Here is an 18109-nt window from a genome sequence, read left to right on the forward strand (position 1 = left end):
TACTCGATTATTAACAACTATATCGATTTATTGCGAGTTTGCATATATGAACTCAGTTTGGCGGCAACTCTGGAGTGGTGGTCTCTGTTAAGCCTCACCTTGTATTGTACGTCGATGTTGTAACAACTTAACTATTTTCCATTAAGTTTTGATCGTTTATAAACGGTTTGATAGAATTTAAGTCATGACTAATAAAAAGAATTTAAAAGGGACTAAAGTTAAAAATGGAGAAGAACTGAATCTCAGCAATGAATCTGAAGAACAGACCGCGAGCATCTCCCTTAAAATTGAGGACGGTGATTGTGAGAGAGTTTACATCATCATGACAGATGAGAACACTGAAGAAGTCGAACAAGTTTATCAAAGTGGAGAAGAAGAAGAAGTCCTTGTTAACAAGAGTGAGGCCAGTAATTCTGAAGAGGTAGAAAATGAACAAAATGAAGAAGAAGAGGTGAAAGATAGGCCAGTCAAACGGAGGAGAGGCCGCCCCAGGTCTACCAAGGATCCTAAAGCAAGAGAATTTTGCTGTGAGCATTGTGGCAAGACTTTCAAGCAGCTCAATGTCTTCCGTGTTCATACAAGAATTCACACAGGAGAGCGGCCCTATCAGTGTGAGCTCTGTGGCATGAGCTTTAACCAGATCGGTACTCTAAAGGATCATCAGAAGATTCACACTGGAGAAAAACCGGTAACCAATCTCTTAATTTTTAAATTCATGTTATTTTAATTCTGTAGTTGGAAAAACAAAAAAGTAGAGTAAGCATAATTGGTTTTGTAATTAATCCATAAATTTACTATCAATTTCAGCATCCCTGCCCTCACTGCCCATCAAGGTTCACCAATAAGACCAGACTGACACGTCACATCCGAACTCACACAGGAGAAAGACCTTACAAGTGTGACTTTTGTCAGATGGACTTTGCTACACAGAGTGTACTGGTCAAGCATCGTCGTGTACACACAGGAGAAAAACCATTCAGTTGTGATGAATGCGGCATGTCCTTTACACAGCGATCCACACTCGTCAATCACAAGAAGGTGCACACTGGGAAGCGAAGGCGTTATCCTCAGAGACTCCTCTACTTTCTCTGTAAGCCCTGCTCACGCTACTACCCAACAGTGGAGAAGCTGCACTCCCATGTCTGCCTTCCAACTGGGCAGACACCAGAAGGCCAACATGGATGTGATTCTTGTCCAAAGAAATTTTCTAGTTCCAAAGCTGTCAAGAAACATCAGGCTGAATCGCATGGGCCTGATGCTGACACTGAACAAGTTTGCGTAGTCTGCAAGGAAGTCTGCGCTACTCTCGACGAGTTGGTCGAACACGTTCAGACCCATGGCAAGCCGAAGGCACCTGAATCTGCCCAACAAGAACCTAATGTCGTCACCACTTTCGAGTGTTCGGATTGCGGAAAGTGCTGCAACACAAAAGCCCAGCTACTCATCCATCAACGGATTCACACTGGAGAGCGGCCGTTTATCTGCCCGCACTGCTCCAAGTCTTTCCGTTACAGACAAAATCTTAAAGAACATCTCAATAGTCATCAAGGTACAACAGACGTCTTTTGATTGTGTTTGATTGAAATTTTAACTTCATTTTAATATTTTGATTCTAGGCAGTAGACCCTACGCCTGCGATCAATGTGATAAACGTTTTGCTTTTTCGGCTAATTTGTCGACTCATAAACTGACTCATGGAGAATCCAAAGGTCGTTGCCGTTTCTGCAACAAGAGGTAATCAAATTGTGGAAGATCTTGTTTGACTCTAGTCGATTATTCGTTCAACTAAATTTGATGCATGTCCTAGTTTCCGGAGCACTGTACGCTTGCAAGCCCATGAAGCTGAACATCTTGCCGAGGCCGATGAAACTACTGCTATTCCGACTGAAGAAGTGGAAAGCTACCTGGTGATTTCTATGGAAAACTAAAGTATCTGACGCTTGAAAAATAAATGGATATACTTGTAAAAAAAAAAAAAAAAAATCACAAAACAAACAAACAAATTGCGACAATTTAAATTTATTATTTTTTCTTTGCTCTTTCCTCCACACGAATCAACAAAACAACGCAGGGTGGCAAGTGTAAGAAAATGAGTGAATTCATTATTGCTTCAACCATTACGCAGGCATGTGTGTTTGTGTGTGTGTGTTGCAATAAGGTAGGAGTCAGCGTGGGAGATAAAAATTCATGCTTGGATGGCGGTTAATCAACATGAGGGTGTGGGGGAAGGAGAACATTATCACGTCTAGCAATTGGCAAGGGTGTCGACTACGATATTGAAAGACTCATTTAATGGGACAGTCGTTGACATATTGCACTTACATGGGCAAGGGTGATGGTTTTGTTGTGTTCATCAGGTTTTGTTTTTGTTATCGTCCATAGTTTAGATAATAAGGCACTCAGAAGACCAGCTTGTGATTTGATGACTAAAGGAGTGATAGGCGGTTGTGGAATGAGATGTGGCAGTCAAAGGAACTACACGTCCACTTGGCGCTTACTGGCGATTGTCACTAGCCAAATTATGGATAGTCCAATTGATTGACGTCTTCCACGAATTCTTTTTCGCTTCTTCGAATTGTGAACGAAAATGACGCAAAGCCTCCTGCTCCGAGAGATCGAGAACCTGTCACAAAAATGTCATTCAATTCCAGTTGTTAATATTTGATTTGAAGAATTTGAAATGTAGTATATATACCATCGTTTCACGAAGATAGTTCAAATCCTTTTCGCAGCTCAGTTCCGGCAGACCGGTGGAGATCATCATGGCAAGTAAGGAGATAATAAATGAGCCGTGACGTCGAAGAACAAGGAACGCCTGCTCGCAGTTATTTTGAAAGGCTTCAAACCGGACGGGACCGTTTCCTTTTTTAGTTTGACCTTTCGTGATGACGTGCTCGAAATCGTGAGTCAACACGAACGGCACACGCTCACGCCTAATGCCGAATTTCTCTTTGAAATGTCCGAGGATGTGACCGAAATCGATATGAAACAGTTGACCGTTTTTCTTGACCATAATGTTGTCTGAATGCCGGTCGGCTATGCCCAGCACGTAAGTGGCAACGCAATAACCTGCGCATGACAGGCTAAATTGCTCGATGGCGTTGTTCAAAGCAGTTTCAGTTGGGTTGTGATCTGTGGTAAGAGAAATCATTTTTTTAAAAAGGCGGGACGATCAGTATTTCAAAAAAGTGAAACTTACCTTTTAACCAAGCCAGGAGGGAACCCTTTTCAAAAGTGGCCGTCACTTTGGTAACCCCCTTTTCTTTTTGAATGTTTGCTATAGTGTCGGCGTCGAGAACGACTTCAATCAATCCTACACGGTTGCCAGTGGAAATGCAGCCGTAGGGATTCATCCGCAAATCCAGGCCAGCTTGCTTCCACAATCGATCCATGATGCGAATCATTTGCAGTGTGAGCATGTCCTGGCGGAGATCATCGCCGTGCTTGAAGATGAAATAAATGTCGCTGCCGGATGGATCCTCATTCTCGAAAACGGCCCACAGAGGTCTCATCTTGCTGTCCATGGTCTTGCACTTCTCCACCCGGATGCGGCGGCAACGTAAAGCTGGGTCCAGCGGGCAAAGAAGGTCCGACAGTGCCTCGTAGAAATGGTTCTGCCTCAACGACTCCTGCACAAGCTGCTTGAGCTTGTCACGGCCCTCCTTCTTCTGCCGGGCCATTTCGCTTGTTTCCTGGAGCCTGTCGAGTGCCGCTAATTGACGAGAAAAGACTTTCATGTGGTCCGGAGCACCGCGACAATAGGCCTCTAACATCAGCCCGAAACGGACAGCAACAGCCGGGACATGCATTTCGGCTCTCAAATGCCAAAAGAGGAAATGGCCAATTTTTCGGTTTCTCAAGGCACGAACGATGAGAAAGTTGACTAGATCACACTCCAGGTAGCTCTCGTGTTTGAGCGCTTGGACAAGTTGAAGCAAGTAAAGTAGCAGCTCGTCATCGCTGACTTGACGAACGCATTCAATGGCGAAACTTCTAACCTGTAATTGTTTGACAACATGTTTTGAGTAAACGTCTCATTTGTTTTTGAATTTCGTGTAATTTTTCTTACCCCGGCATCGGCGTAAGCGAAATCCAATAATTCCAACGCCCTGGCCGGAGGCAGTTTGGGCCATTTGGGCAGGAGTGAGAGCATTTCTGCCGTTTCCTTGTAATCGTTCCATTCGATACAAAGCAAGAGCTTTGGCAAGAGGTTAGGCACCTGCTGAGATATTTGATAGCGTAAAGACCACAAGAATCTCCTCTCGTCTTCGTGCATTTCGTGAAGGGGATCGCGTTCGGCCGTGTAACGCAACTGCTCCGTAATGTAAAACATGGCCGACCCGTTGCTCCGTTTCGACGACAAACTGCTCGTACTGGCCATACTATTCAAACTGTTGATACTGTTTAAACTGTTAATACTGGCGGTGCTAGCAATACTGAGGCTACTCAAGCTACTGGTATCTCCTAGAAGAAATTCGGAATTGACTATTGAATTGACTAGAAATTAAGATTAAAAGTTAATAAAAAATAAAAGTTTACCACTAAGAGAATTTAGCGACGACAAACCGCTATCGTCAGATAGTTCATCTCTAAAATTAGCGGCTGCTGCACAAATGTCCTCCATTTTGGGATAGAGAACCAATTTGCTGTCCTGACACTTGGTGAACGCCAGTGTCAGGGCTGTTGCGTGATCCACGTTTGGATTCGAGACGACCGTACCTTTAAGCAGATTTTACTTTATTTTGTAATTACCTACAACAAGAAAATGTTTCTTTAGGATACCTAATGGATTCATGATCTCTTCGTTCTGTACATCTTCGGCATAGGTCCACATGTATAAGGTAAATGATCCCGTTTTGAGAAGCCCTTCGTAATCGAAGATGGTCGTGTTGGCCCACGCCAACTGGTTAATGTACATTTCATTTTCAAGATCCTTGAACGTTCGACGAGATCCTTTGGCACCTTTGGACATTTTTGACAGACTGTAGACGACTAAGCACAATCTGGCGGCGCGGGGTAAATCTCGCACCTAACAAAATAATTTAAATCATTTTAGAAATAAAACAAAATCAGATTTTTTCTTGTCATTTTACCTTTAAATCGAATGTCAGTTCTTCATTCCAAGTACACTCGCCGTTTGCGTAACTTTTCGCTTGCGTTTTTCTTGGCTCACATAAAGAGCGACCTCCGTGGAAAATTCCAGCTTGAATTCCTACCTCCGATTCGCTTGTGTTGAGTAACGAAACGCTTTCCACTCGAAAGGAAAAATGGGAGTCAACGTTCCATGAGAGTAGCGACTGTTTCTTGCGCATTGTCGGGAACGAGTTGCGTGAGTTTCGTTTGACAGCTTCAGCTTCTTGGGCGCTGGACAAAGCGCTGGACATGGTACTGACAGATTCCAGAATGACGCTTTGGCTGGCCACGACGACAAACGACGGATGCTCTTCTCTGGTTAACGTATTGCGAACATAGAGAAAGCGGGACAAAGGAAAGTCGCCAATCAGGTATTCTTGCCGGCCGCTGACTTTGAGGACGTGACCACAGCCAATATCTTCGTCGATGGGATACTGGCCAAGGAGATGAGCATTCCTTTGCAACGCCATTGTTGTCAGCTGGAACGGTGTGGACGTATGGGCGATAGAGAACGAGAAGCATGTCTCCATGTTTTCCAGTTGGATGTTCACCTGCATTACTCCATCGCGCAGTTTGGGTGCAAGATACGCCGGCAAATCATCCGATTCTGCCATGTCACACGGATATTGTTGCTTGATCCTGTCGAGTGTTGAGGTGTCTTCCCTTTCCCTGCTAATGGCCGACACCATGTCCTTCATTCTCCATCGAAATTCGTTGACTTCAAGGGACTTGAGTGAATCGAAATCGTGTAATCCTTTACCGATAAGTTGGCCGATTTTGGTGTTGAGTGTTTCTTCTGCTTTGTCACCTTCTCGCTCCACCACCTTGAGTAGGTTGTAGAAAGGTTTGACGTCGCATAGTCGTCTGCTTTCGTCGATGAGCGTTTCCCGTTCTGCCATGCAATTGACACACATAAAGTTGTAGGAGGACTGTTCCTTCAGCAGGCCTTGCAGCGGATATTTCCTTGCTTCTTCCCATAATTCTTCTTTAAGTTCTGACAGCACAGCATTAGACATGACATCTAGGGGAATAAGAATACTGTTGGGCATCAGGCAATTTATCGTGATCTTGGCGTCTTGAGATGGATTGGCCCACATGTTGAATGGGCTGGCTGGTGACATTTTCTAAAAACAATACATATAATACCTGTTGAATACAAAAGGGGTTGTTGAGATTTGAGAACTTTTCATTGTTATAGAAAACGTCTTTCAATTATGTTTTTTTTTATGAAGTAAGAAAAATCCGAATTTACAGTACTGTCACAGAGATAAAAACAAATGAGACAAACCCTGTTGTGTATGGAGAGATCACAGCTTCAAATGATTAACGCTGCGGGAGGTCACATCAACGGATCCAAAGATGCAAACAAACTTCCCCTCTACTTCATTTTTACTTTGGAAAAACCAAGTTTTACCACTTCCACGGAATTACGACCTATAAGAAAACGGTGATAAGTGTCGTGAAGTGATAATTCAGCGACGATACGGGCGGATGTTTGTTCGCATTCCTAACAGTTGACTAACGAACCAAGATGTAGAAAAAAATATAAAAAAACAAAACAAGATAAACACAAGTTCCAGGAAAAAGGAAACCCCAAAGCCACCTCAAACGAAGATACCCTCCTATTGTTGTTGCTTTCGTAATTGTAATCTGGGCAACAAGAGAAGCCTTTTCTCTTGTTGCGGCCATCCATTCAAAAACTCATTCCAGTCCATTTGGGTGGGATATTTTGCGATCCAAAGTAAGTTTCAAACTAACCTACATTTATTAGCTGTTCGTCTTTACTTGGTCTTGTCAAGAAATTCAATAAATCAAATAGATTTGTAGTTAATGCCTAATTAGCGGCTCTTGGCACGTTATGGTTTCTAGAAGGATCCGGAAGGATCCAAGCGTAAGCTTATTTCGGCTTATTCTCAGTAACGTTCTAACGTTATACTTGTGCAACAACATGGACTCATAATTACTCAATATCTCAATATTTATTCCATTTTCGTATATCACCTTTTCCATAAAACCTATGAATAATATTTTGGAAATCACCTTTATCATTAAAATATTCGGAAGTGGTTTTGATATTGTTATATTGTCATATTTTTCTTCAAATTTTTGCTAGCCCTTCTCTCGTTCTTGATTAATTTCATGCGTTTTGCTTCTAAGGGAAGGCTTTTCCTGTTTAAATAAAACATGGCGACTCAACCCGACCACCCAACTCATCCTTCTCAGCCTGGGCAACCAAGCTATGGCTGGGCTGTCCCGGATCAAGGTGATTAAGTCATCTTTTCAGTTTTGAATCCCAATCCTTTTTTAAAATTGGCTTTAAGCCAGATTTTGTATGTTAATTTTAATGTTGTTTATCATTCAAGAACCACCACCTCCATATAATCCAAATCCACCGCCTTATGAACTACCAGCATCCGCAGCCCCAGAACAACCCCAGAACAACCCCCAATCCCCCAGAACAACCCCAGAGCAACCATCCGCAGCCAACAACATGTACGCAGGTGGCGCAGATTACGAATCCGGAGGGCTCATCGAAGAAGACGCGTTTTCCTTCTCTGAAAAATCTATCCGTATGGCTTTCGTAAGGTATGAATTCAAAACTTTACTACACGATCCCATCATAAAATAACAAATGTCATTGCAGGAAGGTGTACGCGATTTTAATGGTGCAACTTGCCATCACAGTGGGATTCATATCTCTCTTTGTCTATGAACCGAGCGTCAAGATGTACTCACGTAAACATCCAGAAATGTGGTGGATCGCGTTAGCCATGACCATCGTCCTTTTAATCGTTCTGGCGTGTTGCAGCGATTTCCGACGACGCTGGCCTTTGAATATTATTTTACTGGGACTTTTCACTCTATGCAAAGGCTTTATGCTTGGCGCTGTCTCGTCTCTCTACAGAGTACGTTCAAGTATTATTTTTTGTTATAATGGCATCCACTAATCCAATTATACTTATTTACAGTCGGATGATGTGCTAATCGCCGCTGGTATCTGCACGGGGGTTTGTCTTGCGCTCACCATTTTTGCTATGCAGACTAAATGGGACTTCACGGCTTGTGGAGGAATCCTCTTTGTCTGCCTCATCGTTTTATTCATTTTCGGAATCGTCGCCATCTGCATTCCCGGAAAGGTTATTCGTCTCGTGTATGCCTCGCTGGGCGCGTTACTTTTCAGCATTTACCTAGTCTACGACACCCAATTGATGCTTGGTGGTAATCACAAGTACTCAATCTCCCCCGAAGAGTACATCTTCGCAGCTCTTAATCTCTACTTGGACATTGTCAACATCTTCTTGTACATCCTGGCTTTAGTTGGCGGCTCACGTAACTAAAGGATGTCTGGTTTTCTTCACAATTATTCAGAAATCTCCACAGAGTTAATTTCCTATTAATCTAGTTTCTAGTTTTAGTCATAGTTTTTTGTTTGTCAATAATTTTTTTTTTAAAACATTAAACTTGTTTTCTTGAGACCGTAATCTCCTCGAAATTGCTGTTATACTTCTTTATTTTCCATTTAAATTGATGTAACCATTATTCCACGTCCATTGCTATATTATCTATTACTATAATATATTAAGTTATATCGGACATACCAATGGAAATATCAACTCTTTAGAAATACTGAGACACGGTTGTGTTTCTCCCGCCCCTTTTTTTAAGTTGGAATTTGGAAATACAGCCAACTTGCCGTTGACGTTATTTAATTCGAATTCGTTTGGTACGGCCATTTAATGTCAATTAATGTTCAAGCCCCCAAACATACGCTTTTAGTTGTGGCTAAAACATTCATTCAGTTGTGAGCTAACAAAGCGTATTGAAATAAACCAAGTTAAATCATTTCAAATGGATTTATTTCCGATGCGAGGAAATAGGATTCAAGAGGAACACGAAAGTTGAGAGAGATCGTTGGAAATATTCGTTAGTAAAAATTGAAATTGTCGTTATTACATACTTTGATTTAAAATAGTCCCGACAGAAACACTTGATCCACAGTCGGGCCAATCTCAGTCCCTTGATGATAGGTTGATGTGCCGCCTGGAACTTGAGAGTACTTGATCGACCGGCGTCGCACTCCTCATCGACGATTTCTGCCGGCATTGATGACACTCGCAGATGGAAAACTATCCTCCCAAAATCTACCCTGGCGGCAAATTCAAATTTTTTTTTTTTAAATCATCAAATCATGACGTAAATCAAATCGTCAATGCGTTTCTGTGTGCTTTTCTCAAACACACATGTCCACCTCACCTCGCAGAGTCTGCCAGGTATTACATGCTAATACGGAAAACCTAGATTTGTATAAATTTGCAGGCTGGGCGGGAGGGCGGAAACATCCCAAATCAAGAATTATCTTAATGTAATACACAGGATTACAGGTACAATGAGGCGTTGTATTCTGGTCAAGGAGTATACAGCGAGAGAGAGAGAGGGACATGAATACATGGGGTTTATAAATTGGGGAGGGTATGTGTGAAGATGGGCTGCTTTGCAGCTGGCGTGCCAAGTCACTTCGTGACGGTGCGGCCAGCCGGGATGGGCTGGTGCGGACAGTCAGGACAGGTTGGCGCGACGAGTTTGAACGGGTTGGTGTGGCAAGTTGTTACGGATGGAAATTTGACACCTCAGCGCCCTTAGGGCACCGAAATTCCCATCCCGGGACAAAGCGGTCCAGACCACAAGCAGTGGCAATTCCGACACCGTAGAGCTAATATCTCTCCCGATTCTCGATCCGAGACAATTCAAGCTCGTTTTGTATCGAACTCATTTTCTCAAATTGTACTCTTTCGTGTCAATACAAAAGTGCTAATTTTTCCCCCCACACTGATCACTCGAATTTATCGACCCGTTATTTCGCTCGCAACATTTTGGTGCATCGACCGATGCGACTCGAATCTGACGCCGTCAAACGTGATTAGTGTGCCGTATCCGACCACATCTTCGACATCGAACTTCTTTTGGTAACTCTTTCGTGTTTGTTGTGTCCCCTATCAATTTCTGAGCTCCGACAGCTCAGAAATTCCGTATCACGCAATCCAACAATTTTTTTGTCAGTCACGTGGGATATTTTTCCCCCCATCCCACCCTCTTTTCATCTTCGTAACGTGGCCATTTGGCTCCAAACCACCAAGCTGCCGCGCCGTAGCAACAGCGAACCCAGCAGGGCCCGCCAAGCTGCCCGTCACAAACAAAGCCGAGAGTCAGCAGGCGTGCAACGGGAGCGGGAACGGCAAGCAAGAAGAGCGCTGTTGATTGAAGAAAGAAGAGAGGAGGAAAGAAGGCGACTGATTGAAGAACGAACGCGTGAGGCTCAGCGAATTTATCAAGAATTGAAAAAATCGGCTAGCCAACAACAACAACTACACAGTGCCGAAAATCAAGAAGAGCAAGAGCAAGAAGAATTCATCCTGCAGCTTGCGATCGAACCATCCGAAAATTACGGTAATATCAATTAGTCCTAAGCTTCGGCTGGTTGGGCTGTTGATACCCGTCTGTTGGCAGCTAGTCCTAGGCTTCGGCCGGTTGGGCTGTTGCTAATTCACTCCGAAGCACTTAGTCCTAGGTTTCGACCAGTTGGGCTGGTGCTAATCCCAAAAATCCGAACATCCGACGCCGAAATCTGCAATCCGATCCGAACATCCGACTCCGAAAAATTCCGAATCCGAACATCCGACGACGAAAAATCCGAACATCCGACTCCGAAAATTCCGAATCCGAACATCCGACTCCGAAAACTCCGAAAATCCGACTCCGAAAATTCCGACTCCGCATCCGACTCCGATTAATCCGTCTCTGAATTTCCGCAATCCGAATTCCGCATTTGACTCTGTCCGTCCCGATCTTTACTGAATCCCGCACCACGCAAGGCCAGCTGGCCGTCAAACGAGTGGGGGTGCAGTAAAAGCCAATCGTCTTTCATCTTCATCTCATCGATCATCATTCTTTTCATCATCGTTTCATCTCACCTTCGTTCGCCGTTCAAACTTTCTGCTTTCCGAGTTATAAGATGGACGCCGATTTAGAAAATCAGCCGGGCCCATCTGACGAATTTGACCAAAGCTCCGACAACAGCGACTCTCCACCGCTGGTCAGTGCAAAGCAATTAAAACGTGAGCGCACGGTTGAAAAAGCAAGACACACCAAGTTGATCACAAAAATTAATCAACACATCGCTGGACTGGGTAGCAAACGGGAGCTAGCAGTGCATCGCGCGTCACTAGCCGATCAACTAGAAGAATGCACAGCGGCTCATGAGCGATACATCAAAGCGCCAGATTTCAACGCAAAGAAAAAAGAAGACCCAAACGACTGGATCAGAAAATGTGAAGCAAAAACGATGGAAGTTTATGGCAAAATCGACAGATATATCCGCACGCCGCGGTCCTCCATACACTCATCTGTCGGCGACGAAGCAGCGTTTAACAACACGTTAACAAAACAACCCGAAAATCCAGACTCGGTCGTTGGCTCATCAGTTTCAAAATCGAAAGCGTCACAACGTTCCGACTCCGCCGCCATCATAAGCGAGATGCAGCAACGTCTAAATCAAGAAGCGGAGTTAAGAAGGAGCGTTGAAGATCAACTTTCAAAAGCGACGATAACTTTGACGCAGATGACCCTCGATTCCGTGAGAATTTCCAGCGAAATCGAACGCAACGCTGAGCTACAACGAAAATTCCAGCAGCAAGCTGATCAGATGGCGAAAGAAAAAAGAGACAGCGACGAGGCCGAACTTCAATATCGAACTCTGGTTGAAAAAGATAAACGAGAGACGAACGAAAAACACGAAAGGGCTATGGAAGCCGTCGACACCCGAATCAAACAGCTAGAAGAGCTGTCACGGCAGAAAAAAGAAGTTGAACGTTCCGAAAAAGCTGATGCCCCGGGACAGGGAGCCATCCAGAAAAAGCGTGTAGACTTCAGCGACCACAACACGGAAGTTACAGCTGAAGGGACCAAGGAAACGGACGACAATGGCAACAGAGAATATTTGATTCGACGACCAATACCAAATTTTTCTCGCGACAAACCGGAAGCTGCCAATCCAAGTTCCAATCCTGGCTTTTTCAACAGCAGCACCTTTGACGATTTGAATTTAGACGGCGATCAAGATCCGTCATTCAACCGCTACGTTCCGCCTTCCTTTGGAGCGCAAAACTATGGGACGTCATTCTTCCAGCCCACCGCTCCGCTTTTATTCGGAACGCAAAACCATAGTGCGAGATTCTTCCAGTCCACCGCTCCGCCTTCATTTGGAGAAGCGAATAAAAAACCGACAGAAAAAACCGAAAGTCGGAACAGCCCGACAGTCGACTCGTCAAAATGGTCGTTCAACAACACGAAAAGCGGGCCGGCTGCTGGCAACACCCCGAACCGAAAATCCGTATTCCGAATGCCGCGACTAGATCTTGACCCGTTCGATGGCGATCCAAGAAAGTGGCCGACTTTCATCGCCAATTTTAGAGATTTAGTCAACGACGATCAGGCGATATCAAGCACTCAAAAAATGGCGCTTCTCCGAAGTTGTTTGAAATCAAACATTCAGCAGAGTCTGGGCGATTGTCTAAACGATCCAGCTTTGTATGAAGCAGCGCTTGAAGAGCTCGAGTGTACATATGGCCATCCTCATCTCATTTCAAGAACGTACATTAGAAGCATTCTTGATCTTCCGAAAGTTCCGCATTTTAACGACTATCGAGCCCTCTTAGGATTTTCTACGTCCCTGCGTGGCGCCGTGTCGTCGCTGAAAAATGGCGGCTACGAAAATGAGCTGAATTCCGGCGGCCTACTAGAAATAATTCTCGACAAGCTCCCTGCTGACATTCAAAGCAAGTGGGGGAAGAAGATAGTAAAAGTACACCCGCAATTCCTGACTCTGCAAGATTTTGTACCGTGGCTGCACACCATCGTGAAAGCCGAAATGGTTGTGAAGCACGCCAAAGCGTCAAATTCTCAACCGACAGAAGGAAAAGCTGGACGACAAGACCGAAAACCGGGCCGGCAAATTCAAAGCAAATTGAATTCGCCCGTCTCACCAACGATCCTCTCGATATCGACCGCATCGAACTCGAATCCGAAACCGAAGGTTCAGAACACCGTTCAATTCAAGAACCTAAAAGAATGTCTTGTTTGCAACGGCAATCACAAGCTCCAAGACTGCAAGAAATTCTCCGATTTATCCGTAATCGCAAGGAGCGACCTCATCAAGAAAAATGGTTGCTGTCTTCGGTGCCTTGAAAAAGGTCATTTAGGTCGCGACTGTAGCAGCAGCAAAAAGTGTGGTGTCGACGAGTGTCAACACAACCATCATAGTCTCCTACATGGCGCGCCGCGATTATTTCCGAAGCCGTCCGTCAGTGCGACGACCGAAAGTCCAGCAACAGCAGTGTCAACAAAGCGAAACGACAGTGGAACCGGCGGGACCGCCGGATCGACCCATTGCTACACCTGCGCCATCCGCGAGAAGGACAGATCATGGTCCGTGCTGTTGGCCGTCGTGCCAATCACAATCTGGAATGGCAAGAAAAATCTCGACACGTTTGGACTGTTGGACCCGGGCAGCGAAGCGTCTCTTATCTTAGATCATGCGGCCGACAAAATTGGATTGACCGGACAGGCCCAAACGATCCGTCTGAGAACCTTCCATGGCCAAGATCCGGATATTCCGACGCGCACCGTCAACTTCGACATTTCTCCGAGAGACGACCAATCACGATTCAAAACTATGAATGCATTGACCGTCCCGCAATTGAATTTTGCAAAGAAGAAATGCCATTGGCCCAGCGTCAAGAAAGAATGGAATCATCTGGCTGATTTAGATTTGCCCACGTTTGACTCAGCCCTCGTCACCGTCATTATAGGGCGAGATATACGTGGTGCTCATCGTATTCTAGAAGAACGCTGCCACTCCGGAGACACTGGCCCAGACGCTATTTTAACGCCATTTGGCTGGTGCGTAGCCGGTGCAGTGCCATCACGAGTGTTCGAGGCCTCCGAAAGAAGACCCGGGATTTATCAAATCCATTTTCAGCCATCCGACTTAGAGTTGAGAGAAGATATCGCGAGGCTGTGGCAAACCGAAGCCTTCGGTGTCCAGAAACCAACTCAGCCGATTCTCTCTCCCGAAAACCGGAAGGCGATGGACATCCTAGAAAAATCTATCAGCCACACCGGAGAGCGACAAGAAGTCGCATTAATGTGGAAGGAAGAAACCGCAGTGCTGCCAAACAACTATTCGTCGGCGGTGCAGCAGCTGCAACATTTGTCCAAGCGCTTCAAACGAGACCCAGCGTACGGCGAAAAATATAATAAGGTCATTCAAGAATACTTGTCGCTCGGCCACGCTATTCCTGTCGATCCGTCCGATACAGGCACGCCCGGTCGCTTGTTTTATTTGCCACATCATGGTGTCACGTCCGTGAATAAGCCGGACAAAGTCCGCGTCGTTTTCAACTGCTCGGCTCGGCATAATGGAATCAGCCTCAACGACATGCTCTACCAAGGCCCGGATTTATTAACCAGCCAAGTCGCAGTCCTCCTCCGCTTCCGTCAATTCCCGGTACCGATTGCCGGAGACATTGAAAAAATGTACCATCAGGTGCAAGTTCCAGCAAGCGATCAATCCGCTCTTCGTTTCCTGTATCAGGCGCCTGGGAGTAACGAACCAATCAAAGTGTTCCAAATGACACGACATGTTTTCGGTGCCGTTTCATCACCAACGACGTGCATTTTCGCTTTGAGAAAAACCGCCGAAGATAATCGACATCTTTATCCGAAGGTTGCCGATCTCGTGCTGTCGAACACGTATGTCGACAATCTACTCTACTCCGCCGAAAACGAAGAAGAAGCCATTCGCGACGCCAAGGACTTCAAGGTCCTATGCCTAACCGGTGGATTTAACGTTGTACAGTGGATGTCGTCATCCCGCCGTGTTCTCTCGACAGTCGCTCCGTCCGAGCTCTCTCGTCCTCATCTCGACTTTAATTCTGAGTTGCTCCCGGTCGAAAGAGCGCTCGGCATCCTGTTGGATTGGGAGACCGATCAATTCATGTATCGAGTCGAACTGAAACCGGCATCGACCATGCGTGAAGTGCTGCAAGGTTTATCGAAGGTCCACGACCCTCTTGGCCTCATTGCCCCCGCCATTTTGCCAGCCCGAATCTTAATGCAAGATATATGGCACAGCCGGTGCGGATGGGACGACGTGCTGGACCAAGAATTCCAAAAAATCTGGGCAAATTGGACCATCGAGCTAAAACTTCTCGAAAAACTCCGCATTCCGCGTTGCATCCGCCGCGTGTCCCAACCCGTTCATCTGGAACTTCATGCGTTTTGTGATGCCAGCGAGAATGGTTTTGGCGCGTGTGTTTATCTCCGATGTTCATATTCGGACGACGACGTTAGTGTCGCCTTAGTGCTTGGCAAGGCACGAGTGGCACCGTTGAAACAGTTATCGATCCCGCGTCTCGAACTCCAAGGAGCTGTGTTGGCCGCTCGACTCGTCAGCACAGTCCGACAAGAAATGAATCTGATGGACGTCCCAAAAATATATTGGACCGACTCGCAAACAGTCCTTCAGTGGATTCATTCGACGTCCCACCGCTACCACGCTTTTGTAGCTCACCGAATAACCGAAATCGTCGACCAGTCAGTGGCAAAAGAGTGGCGACATATTCCGGGCGAGCTCAATCCAGCAGACGACGCTTCGCGTGGCATTCCAGCGTCATCTTTAAACCCGAAACACCGTTGGTTTTGTGGGCCATCATTTCTCCGGATGCCCCGCGAAAACTGGCCAGCGCCCGAACAAATATCCGAGCCCAGCTCTGACGATCCAGAAGTTGCCCCGTCACGCTGGATGGGAGCGATTTCGAGCGAACCCATCCACCCGCTAATCCGCATTGCCGAACGTGTGTCAACTATGGACAAATTCAAATCATCCGTCGGCTGGCTACGGCGCTTTGCGCGAAATTATTCGTCAAAGGTAGAGCTCCAATCAACGCCCAGTTTTTTATCCGTCCCCGAGCTCCGCACGGCAATGACGTTCGCCTTCCGCATCGATCAACAACATTATTTCGCCCGTGAGTTGGAATTTCTCCGCAAAAGGCGCCCATTGCCCGTCGATTCAAAGCTGGTACATCATACCCCCTTTCTCGACGTCAATTCCGTCATGAGAGTCGGTGGCCGTCTAGATAGAAGCGCATTCAACGAAGACATGAAGCATCCTATCATCCTCCATCACGAAAGTAAATTGGCCCGATTGGTTATTCGTGAGCGACACATTTATCTCGAACATTCGCGACCTGATCGCACGCTCCACGATGTCCGATCGCGGTATTATATCCCGAAGCTGAGACGCATTATAAAATCCGTCGTCGGAGAGTGTGCAAGATGTCGGCTGTTACGTTCAAAACCAGCCCCGCCAATTATGGCTCCTCTTCCGTCTTATCGTCTCCGCCCGTTCACTCGACCATTTTCCGGAACGGGAATAGACTACTTTGGACCGATGACCATCACCATGCTCCGACGATCGTTGAAAAGATGGGGCGTGATGTTCACCTGTTTAACGACCAGAGCCGTCCACATCGAACTCGCCGAAACGCTGTCGACCGACTCGTTTCTTCTCGCTTTCTGGCGATTTGCAAATGTACGAGGGTGCCCTGGTGTCGTTTATAGCGACAACGGTACAAACTTAGTCGCCGGCGAAAAGGAAATTTCCGAAGGTCTGGCGCGGTTCAATCAAGAAAGAATTGGATCGAAATTGGCGAAACGCGGCATCGAATGGCACTTCTCTCCTCCCGTCGCGCCGCATTTTGGCGGTTCATGGGAACGCCTTATTCAGTCCGCAAAATCCGCACTACGCATCATTCTCAACGGCCGGACAGCGTCCAACGAAATTCTGCAATCTGCCTTAGTCGGGGCAGCAGCGTTAATGAATGGACGCCCTCTCGAATATGTCCCGGTCGACCCGCAAGATCCCATTCCGTTGACCCCCAATCATTTTCTTCTCCTCGAAGCTCATCCGAACGAACCTCTGGACGTCATCGATCTGTCAGAAAAACCAACCACCAAAGGATGGAGAGCAGCTCAAGATCTTATCACTCATTTCTGGCGTAGGTGGCTCCGCGAGATCGTCCCGAAACTTAATTCTCGATCAAAATGGACAGCGCCGAATCGAAATATCGCTGTCAACGATATTGTCTTGATTGTTGATCCAGCCACTCGAAGAGGTGAGTGGCCGCTCGGCCGCGTCCACGAAGTCTTTCCCGACCTCAACGGCACCGTTCGCTCCGCATCCGTCGCTATTTGGTCCGGAAAAGGCACCGAAACGAAACTTTGGACCCGAGCGGCTCATCAGCTGTGTGTGCTGGAAACCGAAGAACGCGATGTTTCGGACATCCGAAACAGGGCCGGCTGTGTTACGGATGGAAATTTGACACCTCAGCGCCCTTAGGGCACCGAAATTCCCATCCCGGGACAAAGCGGTCCAGACCACAAGCAGTGGCAATTCCGACACCGTAGAGCTAATATCTCTCCCGATTCTCGATCCGAGACAATTCAAGCTCGTTTTGTATCGAACTCATTTTCTCAAATTGTACTCTTTCGTGTCAATACAAAAGTGCTAATTTTTCCCCCCACACTGATCACTCGAATTTATCGACCCGTTATTTCGCTCGCAACACAAGTCGTCTTGGGATTGTAAGTGCTGAGTCCGCAGCATGGTGTCCGGTGTGACGTCGGGTTGTGACGTCAGGATGTGACGTCAGGCGGTGACATGAGGAGCGGCCACCATGGGATGGGCGGGGCATTACATTAATCAAGAATAATGTAAATAGTAGCTACGATCTTGGATCACTACTAGGCTATCAATCACGTTTGTTTCATGTGCCTGCTCATACGACTGACGAGATATTACGGGTGGCTTAAATATTTTATTGAACGTCATTCAATATACTGCATTCTCAAGCCCTCATCT

General features: G+C 46.2%; 4 protein-coding genes across 8 annotated transcripts; 3 read left to right on the forward strand and 1 right to left on the reverse strand.

Moving 5' to 3' along the window:
- Positions 1–34: 34 nt before the first annotated feature.
- Positions 35–2016, forward strand: LOC124188987 (zinc finger protein 184-like). Its single transcript, XM_046581928.1, has 4 exons — positions 35–688; positions 808–1549; positions 1617–1734; positions 1808–2016. The coding sequence occupies exons 1-4, from the start codon at positions 185–187 to the stop codon at positions 1926–1928; spliced, it is 1485 nt and encodes a 494-aa protein (XP_046437884.1). The 5' UTR covers positions 35–184; the 3' UTR covers positions 1929–2016.
- On the reverse strand, positions 2004–6743 carry LOC124188986 (phosphatidylinositol 4,5-bisphosphate 3-kinase catalytic subunit beta isoform-like). Of its 4 annotated transcripts, none has more exons than XM_046581925.1 (8): positions 6421–6743; positions 5094–6275; positions 4783–5029; positions 4540–4719; positions 4070–4464; positions 3200–3998; positions 2696–3132; positions 2004–2623 (listed from the first exon to the last, which is right to left on the reverse strand). In XM_046581925.1, the coding sequence occupies exons 2-8, from the start codon at positions 6252–6254 to the stop codon at positions 2495–2497; spliced, it is 3348 nt and encodes a 1115-aa protein (XP_046437881.1). In that variant the 5' UTR covers positions 6255–6275; positions 6421–6743; the 3' UTR covers positions 2004–2494. The 4 variants fall into 4 exon arrangements, with proteins under 4 accessions (XP_046437881.1, XP_046437879.1, XP_046437880.1 ...); XM_046581923.1 differs by having other exon boundaries at positions 5094–6257; positions 6422–6563; XM_046581924.1 differs by having other exon boundaries at positions 5094–6279; positions 6422–6562.
- An 8-nt stretch (positions 6744–6751) lies between these two features.
- Positions 6752–8977, forward strand: LOC124188989 (protein lifeguard 1-like). 2 transcript variants are annotated; one of them, XM_046581929.1, is made up of 5 exons: positions 6752–6874; positions 7291–7396; positions 7497–7719; positions 7778–8039; positions 8103–8977. In XM_046581929.1, the coding sequence occupies exons 2-5, from the start codon at positions 7318–7320 to the stop codon at positions 8469–8471; spliced, it is 933 nt and encodes a 310-aa protein (XP_046437885.1). In that variant the 5' UTR covers positions 6752–6874; positions 7291–7317; the 3' UTR covers positions 8472–8977. The 2 variants fall into 2 exon arrangements, with proteins under 2 accessions (XP_046437885.1, XP_046437886.1); XM_046581930.1 differs by having other exon boundaries at positions 6854–6874; positions 7296–7396.
- Positions 8978–11143: 2166 nt separating this feature from the next.
- On the forward strand, positions 11144–17587 carry LOC124207861. Its single transcript, XM_046605502.1, has one exon. It carries the CDS (start codon positions 11144–11146, stop codon positions 17585–17587), a length of 6444 nt encoding a protein of 2147 aa, XP_046461458.1.
- Positions 17588–18109: the final 522 nt, after the last annotated feature.

Source organism: Daphnia pulex, chromosome 2, assembly GCF_021134715.1.
Source record: "Daphnia pulex isolate KAP4 chromosome 2, ASM2113471v1".
Taxonomy (NCBI): Eukaryota; Metazoa; Arthropoda; class Branchiopoda; order Diplostraca; family Daphniidae; genus Daphnia; species Daphnia pulex.

Coding starts and splice junctions, on each gene's coding strand:
- LOC124188987 (XM_046581928.1), top strand. CDS start 185: ATGACTAATAAAAAGAATTTAAAAGGGACTAAAGTTAAAAATGGAGAA. Junction 689..807: donor TTCACACTGGAGAAAAACCG/GTAACCAATCTC, acceptor TATCAATTTCAG/CATCCCTGCCCTCACTGCCC. Junction 1,735..1,807: donor TGCCGTTTCTGCAACAAGAG/GTAATCAAATTG, acceptor TGCATGTCCTAG/TTTCCGGAGCACTGTACGCT.
- LOC124188986 (XM_046581925.1), bottom strand. CDS start 6,254: ATGTCACCAGCCAGCCCATTCAACATGTGGGCCAATCCATCTCAAGAC. Junction 3,999..4,069: donor TCGCTTACGCCGATGCCGGG/GTAAGAAAAATT, acceptor AAACAATTACAG/GTTAGAAGTTTCGCCATTGA. Junction 3,133..3,199: donor CCTCCTGGCTTGGTTAAAAG/GTAAGTTTCACT, acceptor CTCTTACCACAG/ATCACAACCCAACTGAAACT.
- LOC124188989 (XM_046581929.1), top strand. CDS start 7,318: ATGGCGACTCAACCCGACCACCCAACTCATCCTTCTCAGCCTGGGCAA. Junction 7,720..7,777: donor ATCCGTATGGCTTTCGTAAG/GTATGAATTCAA, acceptor ATGTCATTGCAG/GAAGGTGTACGCGATTTTAA. Junction 8,040..8,102: donor CTGTCTCGTCTCTCTACAGA/GTACGTTCAAGT, acceptor ACTTATTTACAG/TCGGATGATGTGCTAATCGC.
- LOC124207861 (XM_046605502.1), top strand. CDS start 11,144: ATGGACGCCGATTTAGAAAATCAGCCGGGCCCATCTGACGAATTTGAC.